The sequence below is a fragment of the Panulirus ornatus genome, chromosome 10 (genome assembly GCF_036320965.1).
Source record: "Panulirus ornatus isolate Po-2019 chromosome 10, ASM3632096v1, whole genome shotgun sequence".
Classification (NCBI taxonomy): Eukaryota; Metazoa; Arthropoda; class Malacostraca; order Decapoda; family Palinuridae; genus Panulirus; species Panulirus ornatus.
In genome coordinates this window covers 29,103,121-29,116,308 of record NC_092233.1, presented here as the reverse complement: position 1 = coordinate 29,116,308, position 13,188 = coordinate 29,103,121, and the positions used below count along the sequence as shown (strand labels likewise).

The following is a 13,188-nucleotide window of genomic DNA, read 5'->3' as shown; positions in this document are numbered from 1 at the left end:
ATGATCAATACATACAATGAAAATCCTAACTAACCAGTCAACAACACAAAGCACCTCCTTTCTCAAGAAATTCAACTGCAGTACCATTCACTTCAGTAGCCCAGCCACATTTCATCTAATGTAAGGATTTCACCACTTCTCTCTTCATCTACCACTCTCAGTGATTCACTCTGCATACCACCCAGACCTAAACTCAATACATCTGCCACCCTATCATCAAATACATTCAACAATCCTTCAAAATACTCATGCCATCTCCTCCTCATCTCATTACTACCTGTTACCCCTTCCCTATTTGCCCTTTTCAGTAGGGTTCCCATTTGTTCAATTGTTTTTTGCACGCTATTATCCTTCCAAAACATCTTCCTTCTTAAGTTTATTGATATTTGCTCTTCCCAACTCTCACTGGCCGTTTTTCAACTTCACCTTCCTCTTGAACTCCTGCTGCTTTCTTTTATACGTCTCCCACTCATTTTTACTCCTTCCCTGAAAGTACCACTCATATACCCCTCTTTTCTCTCTCACTAGCTTTACTTTGTCATTCCACCTCTTGCTACCCTTTCTAATCTGTCACACACATCTCTCACACTTGCCAGCACTGCTTCCCTAAATGCCTCTCACTCAAACACAATTACTTTTACTTCATCTTCCACAAAAAGTTTTGCACAATTTAAACCTGGTGCTAGGGATTTTATTTCATTATATTTTTCATTTCCTAGGAAAGTATGCTCCAAAACCCATTTTGGAAATTCAAACCTGAATGTTTTACTCACTTTACCGAAATTGTGGTATATTCCTACAATAACTGTCTTTAACTCTTCATTGTCTTGCACATCAGAGATGTAACATCAAAAATAGACAAAAAACCTTAAGAGGAATAATCCTCACCTAGCTTCCTCCTCCAGAAAGTAACAATATGGGGGGAATTCCCAGCTCCACACATTCACCCCTCTTTGTTACCCCTCTAATGAGGAACCATGGGATGGAGTTCAGGCTGGAAATCCTCCCTTCCATATCATCACCCACCAAAATGAACTAAGCACATTATATGTAAAAATTTTCTTCCTATAAGCAGAGCAGTCAGTCATTAATGAAGAGCTAAAAAACATTACACTCATAACCCAAATCTTTTACTCCAAAATGGGGACCTCTCTTTTTCTTTCATAGCTGTTCACCATTTTCCATGATAGCAATGTAGCACCAGGAAAAGATGAAGAACAGGCCTTATTCGCTCATATCCATTCTCTAGCTGTCATGTTCAATGCACTGAAACCACAGACCTTTCCATGGTCTCTCCCTGGTGCATCATATGCCCTGGTTCAGTCCAGAGACAACATGTGACTCCCTGCATACTAAATTGCCCCAATTCATTCCACTCCATGCATGTCTTTCAACCTCCTATAAGTTTAGGGCCTGAGCATTTAAAATCTTTTTTACTGAAACCTTCCACCTCCATTGTGGCCTTCCCCTTCACCTTGTCCTTTCCATTTCTGACACATGTATCCTCTTTGTCAACTTCCCCTCCCTCAGTCTCTCCTTATGTCCAAACTATTTCACTACACCCTCTTCAACTCTTTGAAGACTACAGTCCTCACCAATGAAATTGGTGTAAGTGGGCTGTGGCACAACCATCAAGGATTAACATGAAATAAAAGCATGAAAAGTTTGCATTTACCACAACTAGTAGATCATTATTTTCCTTTCCTCTTTATACACTCCTTGAAATGACCAGGAACTTAAATCACCAAGGTTCTGAAGCCACTTAGGGTCCATGTTTGCCCAATTTTGTGAATCACTGCCTGATGAATTCCCAGCCAGCCACTGAAAAATTCCACTGCTCAGTCCTTACACTCAATGACTAGTTTGGTAGTGTAGCAGGAAGCCCCATCCAGCATGAACTCTTCAGCTCTGCACTATTTGAATGAATCTGGAAGATGGGCACACAGTAGCTCGAGGTAAATATGTCTGTTCATAGTTTTATTCTTTGGTAATGGTGAAGGGTCCCAACACCATAATAACAAAACAATCCCATACCATAAGTGAAGCAAGGAACTATATAGTGTTTGCTAGGTACATAAGGTCAAATAGATCACAGCTTGGTCGCCTGTACACACTCTCACTACGACCGCCAGTCACTGAAAACGTGGCCTCATCTTTCCACAAGACACTTCCGAACTTGACTATATCCCATACTACACATTTCCTACAAGAAGTCAACTCTTTTCTTCTAGTGTGATTTGAGACACAGCCTGCAGCTCCAGTACTTATGGTCCTCATGTAAACAGTGCTGCACAGTCCTTACCAACACATCACTGTGCAGTCTAGGTTTTTTCTATTATTTCCTTTGCACTTAAGTATGGATCTGCATTCACATGATGTTTCTAGCCTCCCTTGGGCATTTCAGATGGGTCAGTGTAGCTGCTGTTATTAAATTTCTTCACCAATCATTGTACTGATCTCAGCTCATATCAGTAATATTAGAAATTTCCTTAAGTGGCTAATTTCCCTTGTAAAATGCAACTATGGAAGCCATTTTGTCACTTGTAAGAATTTCCAACCATAGTAGATATTTGAGGCATAAAAAGGGAAAAGAACAACGAAAATGAAGGGTATATGTGGGGAGCACAGCAAAGCATTCCCACCTCCTACAACAGTTATACTGCTGCTGGGGCAGGCTCATGTGATATGCTGGCATGTCATGTAGATGCTAATGCTCGCAAGAGGGCACCAACTTCACTGGCGGACATCAACATTATTTTAGGTGGGATAAAGTGATTTGCACCAATATGCTTACTGCTAGCCCATTTGCAAAAACTTCATTGGTATGCACTTTATCAATGAAATATAAGTTTTTGGTCAAAATTGTATTCTGTCCTTCATTTCTGTAAAAAAGGAAAAAAAAAAAAAAAAAGCATTCCATAAATTTACACCACAAGGAATGTCAATTTTTTCTAAATTTCCCTGAAGAAGCGTGTCCCTAGGACTTTCAAGGAAATTTGGATCTAAAAATCTTAATCCACCTTATTGACATCTTGAATAAATTCTTCAAAATATGTTGCTAAGCAAGATATCATAGCAACTACTATAATCAAAATGTTTTGACTATCATCAATCTGAGTGTGATAATTATATTAGAGCATGTGTGGCGAGGTGGCGATGGGAATAAATAAAGGCAGACAGTATGAATTATGTACATGTGTATATATGTATATGTCTGAGTGTGTATATATATATATGTGTACATTGAGATGTATAGGTATGTATATTTGCGTGTGTGGACGTGTATGTATATACATGTGTATGTGGGTGGGTTGGGCCATTCTTTTGTCTGTTTCCTTGCGCTACCTTACTAACGTGGGAGACAGCGACAAAGCAAAATAAAAATATAAATAAATGAATACCCTAGAATATACTTTACTGAAGCACTTCACCTTTAGAAAGAACCTGGCATTACTGGTAACAAGCCCAAAGTGATTATGTACTTAAGCAATGTAACATCCCTAATAAAGTGTAGTGATAAATTATAATCATATCAATGATTAATTTGAAAATATTCTGAGTGTTCTTCCTTAAGTTAATCAATGACATTCAAAAGTGAGAGTTATTATTTTCAAGTGGTTCCCTAGTAAACAAAATCTTTCATACACTTTCCTAAAGAAGGGATGGTTTTCTAAGGCAAGGAATGCTTATTCCTAGCAACAAATGCATGAATTTACCCCAACCCTTTTAAATCCTGATTAAACCATGAATGACTATCTAAAATGATTTGTCATATCAACAGCCAAGGTCGTTTGTCGAAGTTATACCACAAATTTAAGCAAAACATACCACTAAATTTTTCACATCTCCTGCTGAACAACCCCTTTCTAACAAATGGAATGACTCATAAATCAGATTGAAAAAAGAAAAAACTGAGTGGTCATTTACATGAAAATATAAAAGACCAATCTCAGTGGTGAAGACAGAATTTTTATGTGGAGAAAGGCCCCCAAACTAAATTTGCAAGCACACTAATTTGTTTCATAGTTCTATATTATGGGTAGAGAGAAAATTCCTATATGATAGAAAGAAACCTTCAGTTAGGGAGACTGTTTGCTTCTCAGCAACTATAAAAGATTTTTTTCATATTTGAATGCCACTTCCAACAGTAGCGAAGTAGCACCAGGGACAGACAAAGAAAGGCCTCAATCGCTCACATCCACTCTCTAGCTGTCATTTGTAATGCATCAAAACCACAGCTCTATCTATAACCAAGCCCCACAAAGCTTTCCATGGTTTACCTCTGCCACATCACATGTCCTGATTCAGTTCTTTGACAGCATATTGATCCCTCTCTATCACATCATTCCAATTCACTCTATCATGTGCAAACCTTTCACCCTAGAGGCTACCAGGTTTAGCTCAGTCACTTGAAATCTTTTTCACTTCAACCCTCTATCTCAAGTTTGGCATACCCCTCTTATCGTTCCCTTCACTTCTGAAAAATATATCCTCTTACTCAACCATTCCTCACTCATTCTCTCCATATATCCAAATCATTCCAGCACACTCTCTTCTGATGCCTCAAACACACTTATTTATAACTACATCTCTCACTTACCTTTTTAAAACTTACTCAGTCAAAGCACATTACACCATATTCTGTCCTCAAACACTCCATTTTAAAGACATCCACCTTCCTCTGCACATCTTCATCTACAGCCCATGCCTCACATCCATTTGACACTGTTGGGCAGCCAAACCTTCAAACATACCCATTTTTACCTCTCATTCCACACATCTTTCAGTGCTCCGATAACCTTCACCATTTGTCCGCAGGTACAGTTGGGTTGAAGGACAAGTCAATTGTGAGGTAAGTTTGAATGGAGAAAACTGGAGGAAGTGAAGTGTTAAAGATATCTGGGAGTGGATTTGGCAGCAAATGGAACCATGGAAGCGGAAGTGAGTCACAGGGTGGGGGAGGGGGTGAAAGTTCAGGGAGCGTTTAAGAGTGTGTGGAAAGCGGGAACATTATCTTGGAAAGCAAAAATGGGTAAGTTTAAAGGAATAGTGGTTCCAACAATGTTATATGGATGCGAGGCGCGGGCTAAACATAGGGTTGTGCGGAGGAGGGTGTATGTGTTCGATATGAGATGTTTGAGGACAATATGTGGTGTGAGGTGGTTTGATCGAGTAAGTAATGAAAGGATAAGAGAGATGTGTCGTAATAAAAAGAGTGTGGTTGAGAGAGCAGAAGAGGGTGTATTAAAATGGTCTGGTCACATGGAGAGAATGAGTGAGGAAAGATAGACAAGGAGGATACATGTGTCAGAGGTAGAGGGAACAAGAAGTGGGAGACCAAATTGGAGGTGAAAGGATGGAGTGAAAAAGATTTTGAGAGATCGGGGCCTGAACATGCAGGAGGGTGAAAGGCATATAAGGAATAGAGTGAATTGGAAGGATGTGGTATACTGGGGTCAACGTGCTGTCAATGGATTGAATTAGGGCATGTGAAGCGTCTGGAGTAAACCATGGAAAGCTTTGTGGGGCCTGGATGTTATGTACATGTATATATATGTATATGTCTGTGTATGTATATATACGTATATGTTGAAATGTATAGGTATGTATATGTGCGTATATACATGTGCATGTGGGTGGGTTGGGCCATTCTTTCGTCTGTTTCCTTGTGCTACCTCGCTAACGCAGGAGACAGCGACAAAGCATAATGAATATAAATAAATAAATAAAATGAATCACTTCTACTTGCATGGTTTCATTTGCCACCATATCTACTCCCAAGTATTCAAAACACTTCACTTCCTCCAACTTTTCTCTATTTAAGCTCACATCTCAACTAACCTCTCCCTTAATCCTGCTAAACCTAATAACCTTGCTTTTATTCTCATTTAATCTAAACTTTCTTCTTTCACACACTTCTAAACTCAGTTACTAACTTCCACAGTGTCTCACTTGAATCTGCCACCACTGCTGTAACATCAGCAAACAACCAACTCCCTTCCCAAGCCCCCTTGTAACCTACAGACTACATACTCGCCCTTTTCTCTAAGACTTTCACATTTACCTCTGTCACCTGTCCACAAACAAATTAAAAAGCAATGGTGACATTGTACACCCCTGCTGCAGACCAACCTTCACTTTGAACCACTCACTCTTCTCTTTCCCCACTCATGCACATGCCATACACCCTTGATAAAAACTTCTAACAGCTTTCCTCCCACACTGTATATTCCTAAGACCTTCCACAAGGCATATCTATCAGCCCCATCATACGCTTTCTCCAGATCCATAAATGCCACATATAGATCCATCCATTTCTCTAAGTACTTCTCATGCATATTCTTTATAGCAAACACATGATCCACATATCCTCTACCACTTCTGAAATCACACTGTTCCTCCCTAGTCTGATGCTCTGTACAGGGACTCTACCCTCTCAATCAAAACTCTCCCATACAACTTATGGGGTACACTCAACAAGCTTATACCTTTGTAATTTGAACGCTCATCTTTATTCCCCTTACTTTTATATAAAGACCTTATACATGCATTCTGCTAATCCTTAGGCATTTCAACATGATCTATATATACACTGAAAATCCAACATGATCCATACATACAATGAAGGTCCTAACTAACCAGTCAACAATACAGTCTCCCCCTATCTTAAGAAATTCAACTACAGTACCATCCACTCCAGTTGCCATGCCACATTTTATCTTCCACATGACTTTCACCAAATATCCCTTCATCAAATCACTTTCCATGACTCTCACTCTGTGCACTACCCCCTTTCCACACACCCTGTACCTGCCATCCTATCATTAAATACACTAATAGCCCTTTAAAAAGACTCACTCCATCTCCTCCACACTTCATTATTATCTGCTACCACTTCCCCATTTGCCCATCTTAATAATGTTCCTGTTTGTTCATTTGCCCTCCTTTTCAACCCCTGCACCTTCCTCTTGACTTCCTGCTGTTTTTTCTTGTATCTCTTTGATTCATTTGCACTCCTCTATAAGTACTGCCCATATACCTCTCTCTTCTCCATCATTAGCAACTTCACTTCATCCCATCAGTCACTAACCTGCCCACCTCCCACCTCGTAGCTGCTAGCATCGCTTCCCTAACCATCTCCCATTTCTCACCCTCTCCCCTAGCTTTGATAGCTTCCATCTTTTGCAATTCTTCATTCAATCTCTCCCGGTATTTCTTCACAAAATTCCCTTTTCCAAGCTCACTTACTCTCATCTCATCCATAAGGTTTCCTCTTTTCTGAAAACCTCTTCAAATCTTCACATTCTCTTTCACAAGGTAACAATGAGACATCCCATCAGCTGCCCTTTTCAGCTCATTCACATCCTAAATTCTCTCTTTAATGCCTGCTGACCATCTTTCCTACTCACATACATATACCTGTGAATGTCCCTCTTTTTAAACCAGGTCTTCTCAATCACCAGTTCTTTTTAACACACAATTACAGAAGACGTTAACCATTTCCTTTCACACTACTGAATACTCCATGCCCCCCAGTTGTATCCTCAGCTGCCACATTTTTCAACTCGCATTTAAATCACCCATCACTAATACCCAGTCTCTTACATCAAAACTTCTGACACTCACTCAACTACTCCCAAAACACTTGTCTCTCATGATCTCATAGCCAGGTGTATTAGCACTAATTATCACCCATCTCTCGCCATCTACTTTCATTTTTACCTACAACAGTCTAAAACTCATATCATTACACTCTTTCACACACTACCACAACTAATGTTGCAGCAGTAGTGCTCCCCCTTCCTTAGCTCTTGTCCTCTCACCAACACCTGTTTTTACTCTTAAGACAATTTCCAAACCATTTTTCCCCTTCACCCTTGAGCTTTGTTTCACTCAGCCAGAATATCCATGTTTCTTTCCTCAAATAATCTAACAATCTTTCATTTCTTCTCATCTTGGACAAATCCAGACACTAAATATTTAAACAACTCAGCTAGGGCCTTTGAGGGGGATGAGCATTCCTTACATGGCATCTACTTCTGTTCCATCTTTTAGAAAACTGAAATATAAGGGGAGGGTTTCCAGCCCATCACTCCTGCCACCTGTATTCGCCTTCTATGACATGAAAGGAATGCAGAGGTAGAATTCTTTCTTCCCTACCCCAAAAGATGCCTAATTATATTTGGACTCAAACCATAGGACCTTTTCTCTTATTTTTGTTTTCAAAGAAAAAAGAGTGAGGCCCCTTTGCTGTTACTCTAAATCAATGGCTAACCACAGCTTGGAGGTGCCAAGAAGTATTCTCTTTCAGGCGTCACTCAAAATGTCATTAGTTATTCAAAGAACCTGGAACCATCTTACATATTAAGATGAAAATTTACTGCTAAGAGGGTAAGCTTATCATTTACATCAGTTGCCTATTATAAGACATCTACTTTAAAGCTACTACTCATATCAAAATAAGCAAGTAAAACATAAGTATTCTGTGCTATTACTCAACCAAATCCACACTGCTGAGCCAAACATCAGTAATCAAAGGTTTAGGTCAGTGACTGAACCGTAACTGACATTTATTATTGATTAGAAATAAAACTAGCAGTTAGGTATGGCTTACAAAGTTTGTAAGATTCATGTAATTAAGCCTGGAGGTGTACTGCTGTTCAACTGGTGAGGGGCTAGGGTCAATCAACTTCTCTTGGAGTGGAACCATGACTTGCAGTTAAGTGCATAATTTTTCTAACCTGCAATTAAGTAATGAAAACAACAGTATTTGAAAGAATCATAAAAATTTTGAGAAAAAGTTGAATATACCAAAATGGGGTTGCTGAGAGCATAGGCCAAGGAGAGATCAGTTTGTAAGAGAAAAGAAAACCCTGTTACTTTTACCATATTAGTGCCTCCTTGGGCAACTGACCAATAACTTAAATTTCATTAACAAGAATTTCTATTAAAAGGATTTTAGTAACTAGCAATGTAAGACCATTTAGAATTTTTATGTATCTTTTACAAAGGTTCTGCATAAATCCACTGCAAGCTCTCGCTGTTATCCGTTGTTTTATGTTCCATTACAGTTTGATAAAAATAATCCTAGGTTCCCTTGAAATAACATTTTTTGTAAACTGTATTTCAGAGTTTAGCATTCTGCATACATACTAGTGCAGACAACTAAATATTTATAAAAAAAAACACTACATTTTGGAGTACTGCTTAATGAATTACCTATGACAGAGTGATTTATGTGCTTTTATGTAAAACTGGAGGTGCTAATCTATCTGTGGGAAGAATTCTACATACAGATATCCTCATTTTTGCAAATACTGAAGTTTCATAAGGATTAATCTTACTAAAATTGGAGAAAAGCAAGCTTTGTCATTAATTTCTGAGAATACAACTGTGTTCAGAGGTGAGACAATGAAAATTACCTATCAGGTTCACTAATAATCTCATGTACTTCCTTATTTCACAGAATACAGTAAATCGGCTTACATTACTACTGCCAACAGATATTTAACAAAATTTCTGAGAAATATTACAATATAATAATTACAACAGCATTCACAGTGAAACTGAGGTTCAAAACATTTTCTCCATATTTGTATCTTTCCCCTTTCAGCAAACAATTAATCTATTAATATGACTAATAACTGAAATCTTATGAGCACAAAAAATATCCTTCAATAAAGCAACTAGGAAGTAATACAATCCCATCAAACCTGTTCAAAAGGAGATGTACAAAAACATGATTATGTATAAAGAGAACAAATTCACCCAAAGTTGGAACATTAATTTCACTGTTAAAGAATTTCATCCACAAAGAGTCATAAACATACACTTACTAAAACTATGAAATCAAAAAACAGATCTGCTAATCTTTTACCACACCACTTCTCTCGAGTTTCCTGAAGGTAACAATTTTGTGTGTGCAGACTGAGGATAAAGTTTGAGTGATGAATCATAGTACTGTATTGTGATGCAAATCTCATCACTTGACTAATGTGTCCTTTATATACGCCCATCAAACGTATGCATCATTATATCTAGAGGATATCATTCAATGAGAGATAGGATGTTTCTTTTTGGTTTATTTATTAATAATTTAAAGATATGAGATTAATGCAAATCTTATGAAACCTTTATGAAAACCTCAAAAAAAGCTTACTCATAACATATCAAAATATCTTAAAACTCCTTGAAACTTGTCAGTTACAACATTTATTGAAAATACCAAGGGAAAATTTACATATCAAAACCAATCTTTGCTTTTTTTTTTGAAAGCATCAAAACTCAACTGCTCCAACTTCCTTCTTAAAAAAAGGAGTTATAATCTCAAGTCACAGACTATGTTCTAAAGAACAAAGTTTTACTTACAGGTAAAAGTATACTTTACAAACAAACAGATCAGAGATCCCATATTTCCTTGAGCTATACAGGACAGCTAATTGTGAGTAGGTGGGTCTTGGTTGTTACTGCCCTGGGAATCTCCTGAACTGTTTCCCTGACCTCGGCTCATCTGCTGGCGAATTTGTTCAACCAATTCAGGATGTTGGTTCTGCATCTGTTCAGCTAGCTGTCGTCCACTAAATGATGGAAAAAGATGCAAAACAGATTTGAAAGAAGTTTGCAAGCTTTTTCTCAATTCTGACAGTCAATCAGTAAAAGGTAATCGGATACACACAAACCTGACTGTTTACTAAGCCAGGTACCCACAAGACTGAATACTGTATTAAGATATCAGTCAAAACACTGAATACAAACAGAATATTGAAATAAAGTCCTACTCACCCCAAGTGGTTTGGAAATATTTAATTATTCCATTCACCTTCAAACCCCAATGCATAATCTAGTTATTGCTTGCCAAAACTAGCAAAAGTAAGGTGGAAGGTATTAAGAGTATATGGCGTGGGATGTAAGTTGCTAGAAGCAGTGAAAAGTTTTTATCGAGGATGTAAGGCATGTGTGCGAGTAGGAAGAGAGGAAAGTGATTGGTTCCCAGTGAATGTCAGTTTGTGGCAGATGTGCATGATGTCTCCATGGTTGTTTAATTTGTTTATGGATGGGGTTGTTAGGGAGGTGAATGCAAGAGTTTTGGAATGAGGGGCAAGTATGCAGTCTGCTGTTGATGAGAGGGCTTGGGAAGTGAGTCATTTGTTGTTCACTGATGATACAACGCTGGTGGGTGATTCGGGTGAGAAACTGCAGATGTTGTGACTGAGTTGGGTAAAGTGTATGAGAGAAGAAAGCTGAGAGTAAATGTGAATAAGAGCAAGGTTATTAGGTTCAGTAGGGTTGAAGGTCAAATAAATTGGGAAGTAATTTTGAATGGAGAAAAACTGGAGGAAGTGAAGTGTTTTAGATATCTGGGAGTGTATTTGGCAGCGGATGAAACCATGGAAGTGGAAGTGAGTCACAGGGTGGGGGAGGGGGCGAAGGTTCTGGGAGCATTGAAGAATGTGTGGAAGGCGAGAACATTATCACAGAGGGCAAAAATGGGTATGTTTGAAGGAATAGTGGTTCCAACTATGTTATATGGTTGTGAGGCACGGTCTATAGATAGGATTGTGCGGAGGAGGGTGGATTGTTGGAAAAAAGATGTTTTAGGACAATGTGTGGTGTGAGGTGGTTTGATCGAGTAAGTAATGAAAGGGTAAGAGAGATGTGTGGTAATAAAAAGAGTGTGGTTGAGGGAGCAGAAGAGGGTGTATTGAAATGGTTTGGTCACATGGAAAGAATGAGTGAGGAAAGACTGACAAAGAGGATATATGTGTCAGAGGTGGAAGGAACGAGGAGAAGTGGGAGACCAAATTGGAGGTGGAAGGCTGGAGTGAAAAAGATTTTGAGCAATCGGGGCCTGAACATACAGGAGGGTGAAAGCCGTGCAAAGAATAGAGTGAATTGGAAGGATGTGGTATACTGGGGTCGACGTGCTGTCAATGGATTGAACCAAGAAATATGAAGCATCTGGGGTAAACCAGGGAAAGTTTTGTGGGGCCTGGATGTGGAAAGGGAGTTGTGGTTTCGGTGCATTACACATGACAGCTAGAGACAGAGTGTGAACGAATGAGGCCTTTGTTGTCTTTTCCTAGTGCTACCTCGTGTGCAAGGGGGGAGAGGGGTGCCATTTCATGTATGGCAGGGTGGCGGCGGGAATGGATGAAGGCAGCATGCATGAATATGTACATGTGCATATATGTCTGTGTATGCATAAGTATGTATACATATGTATATGTGTGTGTCTGGGCATTTATGTGTATACATGTGTATGTGGGTGGGTTGGGCCTTTCTTTCGTATGTTTCCTTGCGCTACCTCACTAACGCGGGAGACAGCAACAAAGTATAATAATTATAAATATAATATATATATATATATATATATATATATATATATATATATATATATATATATATATATATATTTTTTTTTAAACTATTCGCCATTTCCCGCGTTAGCGAGGTAGCATTAAGAACAGAGGACTGGGCCTTTGAGGGAATACCCTCACCTGGCCCAATTCTCTGTTCCTTCTTTTGGAAAATTAAAAAAAAAACGAGAGGGGAGGATTTCCAGCCCCCCGCTCCCTCCCCTTTTAGTCGCCTTCTACGACACGCAGGGAATACGTGGGAAGTATTCTTAATCCCCTATCCCCAGGGAATAATATATATATATATATATATATATATATATATATATATATATATAGTGAAGTGTTTTAGATATCTGGGAGTGGATTTGGCAGCGGATGGAACCATGGAAGCAGAAGTGAGTCACAGGGTGGGGGAGGGGGCGAAGGTTCTGGGAGCATTGATGAATGTGTGGAAGACGAAAATGTTATCTCGGAGCAAAAATGGGTATGTTTGAAGGAATAGTGGTTCCAACAATGTTATATGGTTGCAAGGCATGGGCTATAGATAGGGTTGTGCGGAGGAGGGTGGATATGTTGGAAATGAAATGTTTGAGGACAATATGTGGTGTGAGGTGGTCTGATCGAGTAAGAAATGAAAGGGTAAGGATATGTGTGGAAATAAAAAGAGTGTGGTTGAGAGAGCAAAAGAGGGTGTATTGAAATGGTTCGGTCACATGGAGAGATTGACAAAGAAGATATATGTGTCAGAGGTGGAGGGAACGAGAGGAAGTGGGAGACCAAATTAGGTGGAAGAATAGAGTGAAAAAGATTTTGAGCAATCGGGGCCTGA

The 13,188-nt window shown here is 39.0% G+C and overlaps 1 protein-coding gene across 3 annotated transcripts in view; it reads right to left on the bottom strand.

Moving 5' to 3' along the window:
• Positions 1 to 8,974: 8,974 nt before the first annotated feature.
• LOC139750865 (small glutamine-rich tetratricopeptide repeat-containing protein alpha-like) overlaps positions 8,975 to 13,188 on the bottom strand; it is a 150,067-nt gene continuing 145,853 nt past the window's right edge. For all 3 annotated transcript variants that reach the window (XM_071665670.1, XM_071665667.1, XM_071665669.1), the window contains exon 8: positions 8,975 to 10,577. In XM_071665670.1, the coding sequence (XP_071521771.1) occupies positions 10,436 to 10,577 (142 nt within the window). In that variant the 3' untranslated portion in view covers positions 8,975 to 10,435. The remainder of the gene's footprint in view (positions 10,578 to 13,188) is intronic.